A 17394-nucleotide genomic window follows, 5' to 3' on the forward strand; every position below is an offset into this window, starting at 1 on the left:
TACTGTGTTCACAGTACATTTCACTTTCATAATCAATTCCATCATATCCACAATTTATTCAGTCATTTCCTAATTGATGGGTATCTCCTCCATTTCCAGTTCTTTGCCCTAAGAGATGCTACAAATATTTTTGTACATATAGATCCTTTTCCTTTTTCTTTCTTTTTTTTTTTTTAAATCCCTTTTGGGTTTCTTGTCTAGTAGTAGTATTATTAGGACAAGGGATATGCATGATTTTAAAACTCTCTGGAAATGGTTCCTATCTTTTGATCATTTATCAACTGGGGAATGGCTCTTTTATAATTTGACTCCGTTCCCTATACATTTAAGAAATGAGGCCTCCACTGGAGAAACCCGATTCAAAATTCTTTTTACAAAGTACTACTGCTAACTCTATTTTCCCTGTTAATTCTATTCCCTCTCCCCTTTCACCCTATCTCGCCTCAACAGTGTTTTGCTTCTGACATTTCCCCCTCCCTCAATATGCCCACTATCACCCTTTACTCTTCTCATTTCCCCTTTCCCTCCTATTTTCTTGCAGAATACGACAGATTTCTATACCTATGCTGAATGTGTAGGTTTATTTCCTCTGAGTCAATTCTGAGGAGAGTAAGATTCATTCATTCCCCTTCTCTTTCCCCTTTTCTCCTCCACTATGAAAGCTTTTTCTTGCCTCTTTTATGGCAGATAAATCATACCATTCCATCTCTCCCTTTTTCTTTCTCCCAGTACAGTCATCCTCTTTCACCCCTTAAGTTAATTTAATGAGTTACAAGAATCATCCTCCCATGTAGGAATGTAAACAGATTTCCCTTTACTGATTACTCCCTTTATGCTTTTGAGTTTTGTATTTGAAAATCAAATTTTTTATTCAGTTCTGGTGTTTTCATCACCAATGTCTGAAAGTCCTCTATTTCACTGAATATCCACCTTTTCCTCTGAAGGCTTATATTCAGTTTTGCTGGGTAGGCGATTCTCCATTGCTTTCTGGAATATCACATCTCCAACCTTCTGATTTTTTAATGTAGAAGCTGCTAAATTTTGCATTATCCTGACTGTGGCTCCTATATCTGAATTATTCCTTTCTGGATACTTGCAATATTTTCTCGTTAACCTGGGAGTTCCAGAATTTGGCTATAATATTCCTGGGACTTTTTATCTTGGGATCTCTTTCAGGATGTAATAGGTAGATTCTAAATTTCTAATTTACCCTCTGGTTCTAGAATATCAGGATAGTTTTCCTTGATACTTTCTTAAATGGTACATGTTCTTTTTTTTGTTTTAATCATGACTTTCAGGTAGACCAATAATTTTAAAATTTTGTCACCTGGATCTATTTTTCAGGTCAGTTGTTATTCCATTGAGAAACTTCACATTGTTTTCGGTTTTTTTCATTCTTTTGCTTGATTGTTTCTCCTTTTCTCATAAAGTCATTAGCTTCTATATTTGCTCAAAAGTAATTTTTAAGAAATTATTTTTTATAGTGAGCTATTATATCTCCTTTCCCATTTCCAGTTTTCTTTTTAAAAGCCTTCTTTTCCTCATTGGTTTTTTGTATTTTCTTTTGCCTCAATCTTATTTCTCTTCCTAATTTTTCCTCTACCTCTCTTGATTTTCAAATCCTTTTTGGATTCTTCCATCACTTGAGACCAATTTTTATCTTTTTCTTGGAGACTTTGGATGTAGGCACTTTGACTTTGTTATCTTCTGCTTCTGAATATGTATTTTGAATATCCTTCTCACCATAGTATCTCTCTTTGGTCAGAATCTTTCCATTGTTTGCTCATTTTCCCCAGCCTATTACTTGAGTTTTAACTTTTTGTTAAAGGAGGGCTTTGTGGAGGGTACAATGTCTCTACCCTGAGATGTTTTGTGTAGCTATTCTCAGGTACCTGTAAATTTTCAGTTCTTCCAAGGTGGTATGATCCAAGGAGAAGTGTGTTTGAGTGACCACAAGCACTCTTCTGACCTGGAATTGAGGAGTGAAGGTTGAGGAGGGTCCTCACGCCATTGTGGCAGTAAGTTCTAATGTGCCAAAGCAACACAGTCCTTCTTGAGTGCTAGTAAAGAGACCAGTGTGACTCCCTTACCATTTGTGGGATAAGACCACTGGAAGCTGCCATCTCCACTGCCAATTTAGGGGCTTTCAAGCCCCACTTCTGGTTTGCTGGTTTCCTAAGGTCCTTTTCACCCTAGTAAGGTGGAAAATTCCTGCCAACTTTCCAAGTCATCTTTGGTATATGGATTGAGAGGTCTGGAAACTGACTGCTGCTACCACTGATTCAGAGGCCCCAAGATCTGCTCCTGGTTTGCTGAGAGCAGAACTGCTCTGGACTCCCACCCTGGTGCCACAGAATTGTCTTGCTGATCTTCTGAATTGTTCTACTCATCTTTTTGTGGGTTCCGGTGCTCTAAAATTTGTTTAGAGTCATTACTTAAAGGAATTTGGAAGGGTTTGAAGGAAAACTCTGGCACATAATGCATAGAGAGTACTGGATCTGGAATCAAGAAAATCTAAGTTCAAATCCTGGCTCAGACACTTTCAGCTGTGTAATTTTAGATAAATTACCTAACCTCTATCTGCTTCAGTTCCCCATCTTTGAAAGGAGGATGTAAAAATAGTATCTCCATCACTGGGTTGTTGTGAAGATAAAATGAAATGACACTTGTAAAAGCTTTTTGAAAACCTTAAAGCATTATATAAACATAAGATGTTGTTACAGTTCCAACATTTATTAAGAATTGATCAAATAGCTTTCCCTAGAATAAATAGCTTTCCCTAGAATAATAAGCCTTAATAAAAACTAATTTGGAAATGTAAAATTGATAGAATTTCTCTAAATATCCATATTATCAGAGTCAAATTAAACTGTGTCCACATGTTTATTAGTAAAACCTATTTAATGTTCATCCTTCTCTGTAAGCTTTTGTGATATGCTACACTTTCATCATAGTAAAACAGTAGAAAGTCTGCACCTAGGATTTTAGTTCTACATAATCTTGGATAAATTACTATTGGTAAAAATAGAATGAAATTTCTTTAAGGGTTGTTGCAGAGTTCAAAAAATGTATGTAAAATATTTCATAAATCATAAGGCATTTTACAAATATAAGGTACTGTTAACTTTCTTATTCAAACATCTCAAAACTATTTAAACAATTCTACTTATTCTCATAAAACCTTTTATGTATTATAGCTATAACAAAATTAAAATAAAGTTGCAATAAAAAACTAAGTTATATAACAAGCCGTGATTCTGCATTGATTAAATTCTCTTAATGAGAATGTTCTGTACCAATAAGTCACAAGTCTGGTTAAAAAATTGTATTATTATGACAAGTTGACGTTATAAAAATGAGCTTTTTTTTTTTTTTAATATTCGGAAGATATTTGAATCTCTTTCTCATGAAAGAAAAATACACTTACAAGAATCTAGAAATTGAGTGGATTCATATCAATTGAGTAATGGCTGACTAAGTTATAGAAGGTAATGGTTATTATTGTTCTATAAGAAAATGATGAGCAGGATTACTTCAGAAAAGCCTAGAAAGAACTACATGAATTGATGCCGAGTGAAATGAGTAGAAGTAGGAGAACACTGTACAGACTAATAGCAAAATTATGTGATGATCAACTGTGATGAATTTGATTCTATTCAAGGCAATTCTAATAGACTTGGGATGGAAAATGCTACCTATATCCAGAGAGAGAACTATGGAGATTGAAAGTGGATCAAAACATAGTATTTTCACCTTTTGTTGCTTGTTTTTATTTCTCATGTTTCTTTTTCCCTTTTGGTCTGATTTTTTTCTTTTACAACATGACAAATATGGAAATATGTTTAAAAGAATAGCACATATTTAACCTATGTCAGATCACTTGCTGTCTTGGGGAGGGAGGAGGTGAAGAAAGGAAGGAGAAAAATTTGGAACACATAAAATTTTACAAAAATGAATGTTGAAAACATAAAATACTGAAGAAAAAAAAGAAAAATACATTTTCCAGACTTAATATTTCTTTCTTTTTTTTTTTTGGGGGGGGGGGGAAGAAATGGGGAAGCAGGGACGGGACAGGATCACTATACTGATAGAATAGAGAAATGCAATAAATATAGTTTAGCAAAGTAACAGACAAAGTCTATCTTGTGTAAATGGATGAAGTCAGAGACAGAAGTTTAGTCTACTTGTCATGGACCCTTTTGGCAGTCTAATGAGTCCTGTAGACTCAATCTCAGAATATTTTAAAATGCAAACAATAAAATACATGAGATGAAATCAATTATATTAAAAGGAAATAAACAGTTATCAAAATATTTAAAACTAGTTCATGAAACCCCTGGTTAATAACCTCTAAACTTGATACTATAATTAGATAGGGTTTGGAAATATTTAATTGACCAGGTCAAAAAAGTCTTCATTGATGATTTAATAACCTTTCGATCGAAGCTTCTAATGGAGTGCTCCACGATCTATGCTTAGTTCAGTGCTGTTGAACCTTTTTATAAAATGGTTTAGATAAATATATTATGGGCTTATCAAAACTGAAATTGACACAAAGCAAAAAAGGAATAGCTAATACTGGATAATTGCATCAGGATGCAAGAAAGCCTTAGAATGTTGGATTGAAAAGAATAAGATAAATTTCAACAGGATTTCTATAAAGTCTTGTTACATTTGACTTCAAAATATCACCTGAATTGTAGAAGTTTATGAATCAACAGTAGAAAATGGTAGTCAGTAAATATAATTCAATCACTGGCTCCATTTAGAGTATAAATATTCCCAAACTGGTGATCAAAATGATAGTTTCTCCCGTTCTATCCCAGTCAAATCACATCTGAATCACTGTATTCACTTCTGAGCACATTTATGAAGGACACTCATAAAGCAGAAGGGCCTCAAGATCATGCCATTTCATTACTGGAAGGCAGCATGGTAAGACAGTGGACAGAGAGCTATACCTAAGAAATCTTGGGGTCCAGCCCAGCTTTAATACTTACTAGATGTATGACCCTAGAAAAATCACTAAATCTCTTGGGGCCTCATTTTTCTCATCTGTAAAAGAAGAGGGAGCTGAATGTTCAACTCTAAATCTATGATCCTATGAAATGTCCACATTTAGCCTGAAAAGGAGAAGAGTATAAGACAGATATTTCCAAGAAGCAAATACAGGCTTGGTGTCAGTAAAAACTTACTAACAATTAAAACTATGCCAAAATAGAATGAAAGACAATAGGTTTCCCTCATTGAAGGTCACTGAGCAAAAGCTATATAAATAAGTATTATAATGGTTAAATTATTAAGTGTGGGTCTATACAGCCTTTCTGAGTCTCAAATTCTGTGTGATACCTGTACTATGACCCTATTATTTTGAAACATCTACTATGGGATTAGCTGATTTAGGAAGACCACAGAAGATATAATTGTTAACTGAAATAAAACATTTTAAAGATAGAGCTCAAGTTCTAAGACAAGAAAGCTTATACCTTTTCTAAACTTGGATTTCCTGAAAGGCCTAGTCCAGTTCTGTAAAAAAGTAGAATCTTATTAATGTCTGCTGAGTGAATGATTCAAAAGGCCCAGGGCTTAAGTTCAAATTTGACTCTGCCATGCCTATGTATCCCTGGAATCTAACTCTTCTGGTCTGTTTTTTCATCCATAAAACAATCTGGATTAGATGAGCTCTAAAGTTTCTTCACGTTTTAGACCTATATTCCTGGTAGAATAACTTTCAAATATGTAAATAATATACTGATGAGCTTGATTTATAATGTAATTATAATTTCCAATTCATAAATTATAATGGCAAAATTACACTACCTTATAACAGTTCTTATTTCATATAATTTTCTTAGCTTTTTAGTTGGGCAGTTAGGTGGTGAAATAAAGCATTGGGCCTGATGTCAGCAAGACTCATCTTCCTGAGTTTAAATTTAGCCTCAGTTATTTACTAGCTGTGTGACTTTGGACAAGTCACTTAACCCTATTTTCCTCACCTGAAAATGAAGTCACAAAGAGTCAGATATGACTGAAAACAACTGTATGATATATGTCAAAAGATCATGTTAGTACTCCAAAAAAACATACTTTTCACGGAGTTCTGCTTCTTTCACGACTGTCTCCTGCAGCATCTTATTGTGCCTTTCCAGCAGAGTATCATGTTCGGACTGTAATATTTGAAGTTCAGATGCACTGGTCTGTAAATTATTCTGGGTGTCTTGCAATTTCATTTTTAGTTGGTCTATAATCATTTCCAGATGTTGTCTAGAGGGGGAAAAAAAGGAGGAAATAAAGGAGGAAATGTGACTTTGGGGTTTGAACTATATTTTGCTTTCTACAATTCAAGTCCTAATAGGTAAACAGTTTAACTATATCATCAGAAGATAGTACATGGTTACAGATAGATGTCAGAGTGGTGAAATTGTAACATTTAAGTTTGCACATATTAGGCAATTTGGGGCATGCAAAATATCCCCAAGTAAACATTTCACATCAGAATGGAATTCAAAAATTTAATAGCACTAATTTATTTGAAGTAATATGATTAGTTCATAAGTGAAATATGACATGGTTCTAAAGTTTGCTGAGGACAAGCTGGGCTACTCTCCAAGAGGAGGAAAAATGGAACCATTGAGATAGGGTAAAAGTAAAAGAGTAAGCAAAAATAGTTTCTGCTTTGTTAAATTCTACCTTCAGAAAAGGCTAACGCATAAGAGAATAAGAAAAACAATAAATAAGAAAATGGATTAGAAAGCAAGATAAAATTCAACACAACTATAGTTTATTATATGACCCCAGAATTCAGTAATATTAAAAAAAAAAAAACCCAAACCAGGCATTTTTGGAGCCTAATTATTATGTAAATAATTAATAGTTAATTAAATTCTTAAAGATCATATTGCACAATTTTTATAAATGACAGGTTGACTGCCATAATCAGCCTGCATAATCTGTCAACAGATTTCTAAATAAGAAGTTCCAGAGTTATAAATACATAAACATTCCAGGATATTTGATCTTGCTTAGAATAGTGAGATCCTGATGGGAAAATTCTTTTGAATGCTGAATCTCTAGTTATAAAAACAAAAACATATTCATCAAAAGAATTCCTTTTGCTTCAATTTTTTTTTTTTCAGGGTAATCCACAAAAAGTGATCAGAAAGTATTAAAACCACATACTATTTCTTTACGGTAATTGAGATACACAATAAAAAATAATCATTATATAAGCAAGTGTATTAACTAAAATTCAGATTTCAGCTTAAAATGATTTAAAATATCTACAGAAACTAGATCCAATCATTTCTCAATATGTATAAAAGTTTTTAAACATTCAAAACCTGAAAGTTTGAAAGACATCAGACTCAGAGAAATTTCAATGTTTGTATTTTTAATAAAAACAGAGGTTATGAGTTCAACATTAAGTTAACAAAGAATACAGTATACCATGTATTTATCTAAATAGTCATGCAGCTATTTTTTTTTTCCTTTATTCTCTGCCTGTTTTGCTATAGTGCCTTAATAAATGATAAAAAAAGTTTCTTCTCTTGTCCTTGATAGGCAGTGAAACTAAGGATACATTTTCTCATTGGTCTATGGGCTCCACTTCTCCCTAAATTGGAATTATGTGAAATTTGAGTAAGGCCTACACTTACCCTTTACATACCTAAGGCTTGTTAGTATTCCTTCAAAGAAATTTCATTTTAGAAGTATTATCTATATTTGGAGATGTCCTAAAATTTTTTTACCAATGTATTTACTTTTTAAAAAGAAAAATATTTTTATTGTGAATTTAAACACTAAAAAAAGGAACAAAAAAGAAGATATTCTATAAAAGTATAAAATCCCAATATTATGTCCCTTGCTGTAAAATTTAACACATACATACATTAAAAAAAAAATCTAAACATTAACTAATACCTCTTCCAATTAAAAATTGAGAAAGAAAAAAAAAACAACTTTTGACTAATAAGCATAGTCAAATAAAACTAATTCCTGCAGAAGCCATGTTCAAATATATTGTTTTGTTCACCATGTGTCAATCACCTCTCAGGAGGGGTATGACATAATCCATAGACCAGGGGTCCTCAAACTACAGCCCACAGGCCAGTTGCAGCAGCTGAGGACATTTATCCCCCTCACCCAGGGCTATGAAGTTTCTTTCTTTAAAGGCCCACAAAACAAAGTTTTTTTGTTTTTACTATAGTCCAGCCCCCTCCAACAGTCTGAGGGACAGTGAACTAGCCCCCTATTTAAAAAGTTTGAGGACCCCTGCCATAGACCCTTTGAGATACAATTACATTAATAAGAGTTCTTAAACTCTGGCAAGGTGTTTTTCTTTACAAAGTTGTCTTCCTTTTATAAATTTCTCTTGGTTCTCCTTACTTTATGTCATTTCTCACCAAGGGTTCTCTAAAAATGTCTCTTGTGATTTCTTACAATACAATAATATTGCATTATATTTATATGTCACTTGTTCAACTACTTCCCAACACTCTTAAGAGACAATCTATTATACCCTTCCTTTAGATCCCAGTCATTTTCTTTTTTCCTTTTTAAATTGCCTTTCAGGATCAGGGGGTTTGTGTTGCTTGGTAACTATTCTTTCCTCAGTAGTAGCCTTTCCTCCAACTACTCATTTCCTCCCTTATCACCTTGTTTCTTTGTTGAGCTTGATGAGTTTTCTATAACTTTGTGTGTATTTCAACACTCTCTTTAAATTTCAGACAATAAGGTTCATTTGATGCCTATTCTTCCACTCTTTCCTCTGTATTTTATATTCTTCTTAGATATCCCAATGAAGAGAAATAACTAGTTTTTTTCCTTGTTGCTCATTTTCAGTTGGCATATTCCTTAATTTTTCCTCTCTTCAAACCTTCAAAACAGAACCAATGCATTAAGGATCCTTTTTTTTTTTCTTTTTAAACACTCTTTGAAGACCTATTTATTTCTTCTCCCCCAATAGTGTGTTAGCACTACTTATTATATAGGTTCTTCCAATTGCTTAAATAAATTTAACTTTCTAGATTTCTCTGGACTCTAAAGTTTGTACTTCAAAATTCCTACTTAGATCTGATCTTTGGAACAAAAATGTTTGAAAAAGTTACTTTAAAAAAAACTACTGTAGACTTAGATTCATATGTGAAGTTGTTATTCTTGGTTATAAACTTATCTTTTGCCTTCTGGGTCCTTTTTTGATCCTAACTATCTTTCCTCTGTACCTGAATTGCTTCTTTTGGGATGGTTGTGGCATTCTTTCTTTGCTATTAGAGCTTTGGATTGTGGCTGTATCACTGCTGGGACTTTTCCTCTTTAAGTTTCTATCTTAATCCTCCCATTCTAATAATTCTAATCTGGGCATTTTCATTTTGTGATTTCTAGAAATAAAGTGTTCACTTTTTGAAATATGGAAATCCAGTGATTCCTAAATTATCTTTCCCTGTGCTGATAGCAGGGATTTCTGCTTTCTGTTTCTGATAGCAGACATATTAAATTTTCTTCTGTTTTATTTTTTCCAATCACTTAATTTTATTCTAATAGTTCTTGCTGTCTTTTGGAGTCATTGCTTCTATTCTATTCTAATTTTCAAGGATTATATTTCTTAGATAAAGTTAACCACTTTCTCAAGTTATTTATTCTCCTTGCCCTTCTTTCCTCCAGGGAACTTTTATTTCACATTTGTACATTTCATGTGTGTATGTATGTTTTAATTTCTTGCTTAATTTTTTTCTAAGCATTCACGTAGTTCTTGTGGGAAATCAAATATTTCCTTTAAGCCTCTGAGGCTGTTACAGTTACTTGCTCCTTCTTTTGAGGGTTTTCAAGACCATTAATAATTTTTGGTACTTGTTTTTAAATTTAGCTAATTTCTCTAGCTTGGGTTTCTGACTTGGGGATTTGTGCTAAAGCCTAAATGTGGTCCCTGCAAGGTTTTTTGGATAGGGAAGTTGGCTCTGCTTGGTCTTACCCTGGGTTCTTATCTAACTTCTATGTTCTGGGGCTGGCCCCTCTTTCCCCCTATCATTAAGGTTCCGAGTGTTGGATTTTCAGGTTCCCTCTTACATTTCAGGATGGCATTATGGGCCTTAGAATACCTACCCTAAACTGTCTTGACTTGAGTACGTTGGTAATTTGTTAGTGTTATTTTTGGCTATCATTATCCAGAACTTTCTGAGGGGAGCCTCTACTTTTGCTGCTTCTAGACAAATAGCAACTTACATATGCCTGGTCTCTAATTATGCTGGCAGGTTACTCTGTATTGATGCTGCTGGTGTGAACCTTATTTCCAACTATCTATTATCTGTGTTTATCTGGAGAACTTTGTATATGGATAGAGGAAATCAGAATTCTTGAGAAATTATAGCTCTTACAATACATACAGAAGTACAAAAACCCCCAAAAGTGGCATGATGTTTGAAAAACTCTTAAGACCTTAATTACCAGGGGGAAAAAGAAATGAAAAAACTGCTGAGAAAACTGGACAGCAGTCTGACAGGAGCTAAGTTTAGACCAGCACCAAAGACCCAAATATATAAAAATAAGCTCCAAATGATCATGAACTAGATATAAAGGGTCGCATCATAAACAAATTAGGAGCAAGGAGGAAATTACTTTTCAGATGTATGGAAAAGGGAAGAATTCATGACCAAAACAAGTGTTAGAAAGGATCACATAAAATAAAGTGGACACAAAACCTTTTGCATAAACAAATCTATCAAAATTAGATGAGAAACAAGTAACTAATAATACCTTTTTTTTTTTTTTTTTGCAACAAGTTTCTTTGATAAAGATCTCATATTCAAACTGTACAAGGAACTGGTTCAAATTTATAAAATAATCACCCTCCAATAAATAAATGGTCAAAGGATGCAAGCAGGCAGTTTTCAGAGAAAGACATCCAGGTTATTAGTAATCATTATGAAAAAATGCTTCAAATCATTAAAATTAGAATAGCAAAAATTCAGAAAACTTTGAGGTTCCCACCATCAGAATGGCATAGATGAAGAGGAAATTTACAAATGTTGAGGTTGCTTTGGGAAAATAGGTACATTAGTTAGTGGAGCTAATAAACTGGTTCAGCCATTCTGGAAAGGAATTTGGATCTATGTCAAGAAAGTTACCAAACCTTTGACCCAGCTATACCATAACTACAAGATCAATACTCCAAAGAAATAAAGAAGAAAATATTTGTAACAATTCTTTTCAAGATAGTCAAAAATTAGAAATAAAAGAGATCTCTTACAGAGGAATGGGTAAGTAAATTGTGGCATATCAATGTGTCCAAAGAAATGATGAAATAAGACAATTTCAGGAAAAACCACCTTGAGAAGACCTTTATGAACAGATGCAAAATGAAATGAATAAAACATGGAAAAAATATGAATAAAACATGGAAAAAAAGACTTTTAAATCATGATTTTGAAAAAATACAAATCATGCCATTCACTTCTTGACACAGAAGTGATGAATTTAAAATGAAGAAAGAAAAATACATTTTTGGATATGGCTAATATGGAAATTTGTTTGGTATGTAGACATGTTTAGAGAGATGGTTTTTCAGGTTTTGTTTCTTTTATATAGTTCACTCAAATGAGGATAAGGGTGAGAAGGTTAGAAAGAGGTTTTTAAAAACTGTGTAATTTGAAAATAAAAATAATAAATTATTTTAAAAAGAAACTAGTTTCTTATTGGAATTTTCATTTCATTTCATTATTAAGACGGATGTGAACTTTAGGGTTTTGCTGTATAAGGTTTTGCTGTAATAAGTATGTGTGAGCTGGGCAATCTGTCTCCCTTTCAGACAGCTATAGCATTCTCATTCAAATATTCTTGTGATTTCTTTGATTTGGGAGGTCCTTCCAAGGATGGAAATTATTCTTGCTTATCTTGCTTTAATCCATGTTCTCCTAATAGTCACTATAAGGCTAGGATTAAGAATGAATGGGAGGGGTCCATCCAACATGCTTTTTTAAGTCTTTTGCTTTCTCCTGACACTGTGAACACACTAGTAGGAATGTCAATGGATGTCAATCTCTCAACTCTTCTTGTCATTTCACTAGATTATCTTCCTTTTTGCTTGTCATACAATCATCTGATGAAATTCTTTACTTCTATTCCCCTTCTTCAAAGGTTCTCCTCTTCTTCAAAGGTTCCATAAAGTTGCTTGCTAATACCTATCATATGCCTCTCCATTGCCCTTTGTGTGAAAGTCATCTCTGGAGGTAGTGATGTTCCATGTCTGCTTGACATATAGCAATGTTAGTAAAATGTCAGTATTGAAAGGATAGGCCTTTGCTTTCATGGAACATTTGAAGTAAAAATTCTTTGTAATTTCAGTAGGTTCTGAAGAATTAGCAGTATCATGTCATATATAACAAAGAACATCAAGAAAACTTCACCATCCACAAGAAATTCCTCCTCAACCTGGATTTTGTCATGAATTTCCTCCATCAGTGGTGAATACCTCTGATGAGCACATATCTCCTTGTTTTATACCTTGTCTAATGTTAATAATCACAGGGTCACTGAAGAGGATAATTTTTCTTTTTGCCTTCCAACAATCCCTGAGTAATCTCAATGTATGGAAAGGAGACACCTTACTACAAGAAAATATTATGTCTTGCTAGACTCAATTTTTTTTCTCTTTATCACAAAACAATGAACACAATAGGTTCTTTTATTCTCTACATTTTTCATTTAATTGGGAGATGGTAAAAATGTGGTCCATGTTGAGGACCACTTGGGAAAGCCAGCTTGTTGCCTATTAATACCTTCATTGAGGATGCCCTTGATTCATCTAAAATGTATACATGTAAAACCTTAAAAATAAAAATAAAAGAATATTTCAAATTATTCAAAAGAACCTTGTCCATCCCTTTTATTTTAGAAGTTGATTTGCTTACTTAGAAAGTAAAAGGAAATAGAATTTTTAATTGTTAATTCATTTGATCATATTTTCTTACATCAGAAGGATTGTATGTTATATTTTATTCCTTATTTTGTTCATCTTTGTTGATAATTACTTTTATAGAAAAAATGAAAAAAAAATTACCTTTCCTGTTTGGCTCCTTCTGTTTCATTCTGGGACAAAGATTTATTTTTTTGTTGTTTTAAAACATTATGAACTCGGACTTTGTAGCTCTCGAATTCAGAGGCAATGGCAGCTTGCTCTGTCTAAAACATACAAAAGAAAAACACATTTTGGTCTCAAATACAACACACAAGCTCCTTTTATATTAAAGGAATTTATGTACAGAAAGGACTTATAAGGTATGGTATGGACAGGGAAAGAAATACTCATCTTCTGAATACATTTTTATTAAGTTCTAATGCAAGATTTGTTGCATTGGGGTTGTAGTTTTCTATTCAAAAGTTTTCAAAAAACTTATAAAAGAATATACTCTGAAAGATGGGTTTGTGTCTTCTTTTGATGCCTCTGACTGATAATCACCTAAAATTATTTGGGCTTCTATAAAATCTATAAAATAAAGGAGTTGAAGGAGGTAATTTCTAAGGTTCCTTCCAGTGCTAATATTCTATACTTCATATACTGGTAACTTAATTTAATACTTATGGGTTTAATACATTATTTTTCAATCTTCAGGGTTTTATCAAGATTATATAATATTGTTGCAATGCTACTATAAGAGGCAGAATAGTGTAGAGCATGTAGAAAGCCCAGCTTTGGCATGAGGAGGTCCTAGGTTCAAGTCTTATTGGTGACATTCTGGCTATCAAACTTAAATCACCTTTAAAAGTTAGAAAGCTTTCTAAGATTATGAGTTACAGACCCGATGTTGATTTGCACTGGTAGAAGGAGTTTCCTCACCAAGAGTTCCCCATACCAATGAAATAATATGCCCTGTCCAAACAATTCAGTGTCATTATTATACTTCTTTTCTAAAGAAATAAATTTGAATATTGGGAAATTAAGCAATTTATTACACAATACAGAAAAGTGAAATGAGTGGATGAAAAATTATCACAATAATTTAATTTCCAGAACACAGTGACTTAAGTTTAAATCAAATCAAGAAGCATTTGTTAAGAATCTTATATGCTCCACTTAAGTTGGACTTAAAAAAAAGTAAAAACTTCCTCAAAGAATTACTATCTAAAGAGGAAGACAACATGTAACGGACTTTGTACAAATGAAATGTGTACATTGTAATTGGAGAAAATCTCAGAGGAAATATACTAGTGTTAAAAGGGAAGAAAAGGAAGAAAGGCTTTTTCTAGAAATTAGGAAGTCAAGTATCTTGTATAAAGGAGAGCATGGAGGCCAACGTCACTGGATTGCTAAGTACATGGAAGGAAATAAGGTTTAAGAAACTAAAAATGTAGCAAAGAGCCTAGTAATGAAGGATGGTAAAAGCCAAACAAAAGATTTTGTATTTAATCCTAGAAATAAGAACTAGTTATTGGAATTACTGAATGATAAAAGTCAAGTCAATGCTTCAGAAAGATGATAGTTGAGTATAAGAAAGGAATGGATGGGTAGACTTGAGGCAGGAAAATCAGGGTCTGTATCAGGATGACAGTAATGTCAGAATATGAAGGTAATGAGAGATTTTATGCAGATAAAATCGATAAGACTTGGCAACAGGTATTGGTAGGGAACAGGGAGAGTAGAGTCAAGAAGGATCCTAGGTTGAAAGTGTAAGTGTCTGGGAGGATAGTAGTACCTCTGACATTAAAAGGGAAATTAAGGGAGAATTTTGGGAGAAAGTTTTAGGGAAAGATAATGAATTCAGTTTTGGACACGTTGAATTTTAAGATGTCTAGGTGACATCCAAGTTAAGATGTCCAATAGGTAATTAAAAGATGTGAGGCTTGGAGATCAGGAGAGAGGTTAGGGCTGGACAAATAGGTCTGAGAATCATCCATATAGAGATCATAAATTGAATCCATGAAAGCTGATATTGCCAAGTAAAATTCTATAAAGGGAGAAGAGGGCAGAGACAGAGGTTTGGAGGATATTAGTTAGTGGATGTTATTTAGATGAAGATCTAGCAAAAAATATGGAGAGGGACTAAACAGATAGATGGAAGGAGAAAGAGGAAGGAGTAAAGGTATGATAACCTAGAGAGAATAGAATATCAAAAAAAGAGGGTAATCAACAAAGTTAATGGTGCAGATAGATTAAAAAAAAATGAGAAAACGATCTCAGGATACATGGCCATTTGTGTCAATTTGTCAGTTAAGAGACTGTTAGTAACTCTAGAAAAAACAATTTCAATTAAGTCATGAAATCAGAAACAGACTGTGGTTAGAAAATGAGAGGAAAGGAAGGGGAGAAATGGATTAGAAATAGTCTTCTCAAGAAATTTAGTTACAAAAAGATGGTAATATACAGCATTGTAGCTACTGAGGATGGATAGATTAAGTGAGGCTTTTTTGAGGATGAGGGAGATATGGCTTTGTTTTTATCAGGAAAGCAACCATTAGTTAGAGAATGAAGACAAGTGAGAATGGGTATCTACTAGAAAAAATGGAATGGATATTGAGGGGGTTTGCCTTGGCAAGGAAAAAGATCTTCATGTGAGACAATAGTGAAGGAGACAGTGAGGAAGACATCTCAATGAAGGGAGATGAGGAGGAAGGAATGAAAGGGATCTTTTAGCAAATGGCCTCCAATTTTTAGTGAAATATGAATGAACATTCTCAGTTGAGAGGGTAAAGGGAGGGAGAGCAATAGAAGATTTTAGGAGGCATGGAAAGGTTTTGAAAAATTGTGTTAAGGAGAGTAGTAAAAAAAAAAAATTGGATTTAAAAGGAATGCCTTGCTAGTGAGGACCCAGTTATGATTATTTAGAGCAATCTGTAGTGGATCCCAAAGGAGACTTTACAGAAGATTACTTTTCAGCCCAGATATAACCTTTCTATGAAATTAATGAGAGTTCACTCATTGGGGTACTCTTTAAGCAGTAGTTATATATATATATATCCAAATATAAAAGAATGTTTTTGAACTAAAAGGGAACACCTTAACATGCCCTACTTTCACCCAAACAAGTAATGAACTCTAAGTACCTTAACTTTTATTTAGACCTACTCTAATTCCTATTTAGCAAATATTAATCAGAACCAATGTAGTCTTTCTAAAAGAAAACCAGTAAAACCATTAAAAATGGAAACAGCAAAAATAAGACTCAAAAAGACAATGGCATAGATATTTTAATATCTTCCTATTTAAACAAACTCTGATTCTTCAGTTACTTACATAGACCTAGTATTTAAATATCAATTCATAACTGAGTTCCATTTGAGTCATTTTGTATTTTCTTCCAAAATAGCACAAAGATGATAAGAAAACCTTTATTCACTAGTTTTCATTAATAAAAACAAAATTTATATTAGACCTTCTGTTTTGAAAATGCTTCTTCTAAATAAACTGTTGACATGAAATGTAACTGGCTTTACCTTTCCTCCCCCCCCAATAAAAAGAGATTAAAATATATATGCTCTTGAAGAAGACATTATAAAGAAGAAATGAAAAAATAAACAAATATTACAGAAAATGACTTGATTTTATTTTCTACTTATTAAGAACTCTGAAGGAAATTTATTTCTTTCAAATTATTGACACTATTATTATTATTATTATTATTATTTGGTCCAGATTTGAGACCTAACCAGGATGGAGAATTCCCTTGACTAAAGAACATGTATGGAAACTCCCTTTGATTAATATAGTTCTCAAAATTAACAATCAAAGTTAAGGATTTTCTATAGAGTTGCATGTGCTACTTCTGACAATAACAGGGAAATTAGGGGAGAATATTTGGGGGAAGTTTTTGGGAAAGATAATGAACTTAGTTTTGGACATGTTGAGTTTAAGATGTCTAGGAGACATCCAAGTCAAGACTCCAAAAGGCAATTAAAAGATGTGAAACTGGAGATCAGGAGAGAGGTTAGGGGTAGACGAAGAGGTCTAAGAATTATCTGCATGGAGGATAAATTGAATCCATGAGAGCTGATGATATTATCAAGAGAAATCCTATAAAGGGAGAGAAGAGTCCATAGGACAGAGGCTTGGAGGATATCTAGTTAGTGGGTTATATATTTTAGACACTCTCTCAGCACTTAAACTGCTTCTCAGATAAATATTTGGCAATCAGCAAGGATCTAAGAATGAGCAGCTATCAATCAAGTACTCAACATTTATTTAGTATTTACTAAATGCCAAACATAATGATACTTCATTTGAAATAATCAAACAAAACAAATTTTATTTTCTTCTCACTTTTCCCATTTTAGTTCTTTGGGACCCAACAATTTTGTATCAGTTAAAATTCAAGGCAAAACTCTATTCTTGTTCTTTATACCTTCTGAATCTGCTTTTTAAACTTCCAATAATGGACATTTCTATCAACTAGGGCAGAATGAGCTTTT

At 33.1% G+C, this 17394-nt stretch overlaps 1 protein-coding gene across 2 annotated transcripts in view; it reads right to left on the bottom strand.

Annotated features, from left to right (window-relative positions):
- The window catches only part of GCC2 (GRIP and coiled-coil domain containing 2), a 60287-nt gene that overhangs the window by 11951 nt on the left and 30942 nt on the right, over positions 1 to 17394 (bottom strand). For both annotated transcript variants that reach the window (XM_031958775.1, XM_031958776.1), the window contains exons 17-18: positions 13052 to 13173; positions 6088 to 6264 (exon numbers count right to left, since the gene is read on the bottom strand). In XM_031958775.1, the coding sequence (XP_031814635.1) occupies positions 6088 to 6264; positions 13052 to 13173 (299 nt within the window). The remainder of the gene's footprint in view (positions 1 to 6087; positions 6265 to 13051; positions 13174 to 17394) is intronic.

This window comes from Sarcophilus harrisii, chromosome 3 (assembly GCF_902635505.1).
Source record: "Sarcophilus harrisii chromosome 3, mSarHar1.11, whole genome shotgun sequence".
Taxonomy (NCBI): Eukaryota; Metazoa; Chordata; class Mammalia; order Dasyuromorphia; family Dasyuridae; genus Sarcophilus; species Sarcophilus harrisii.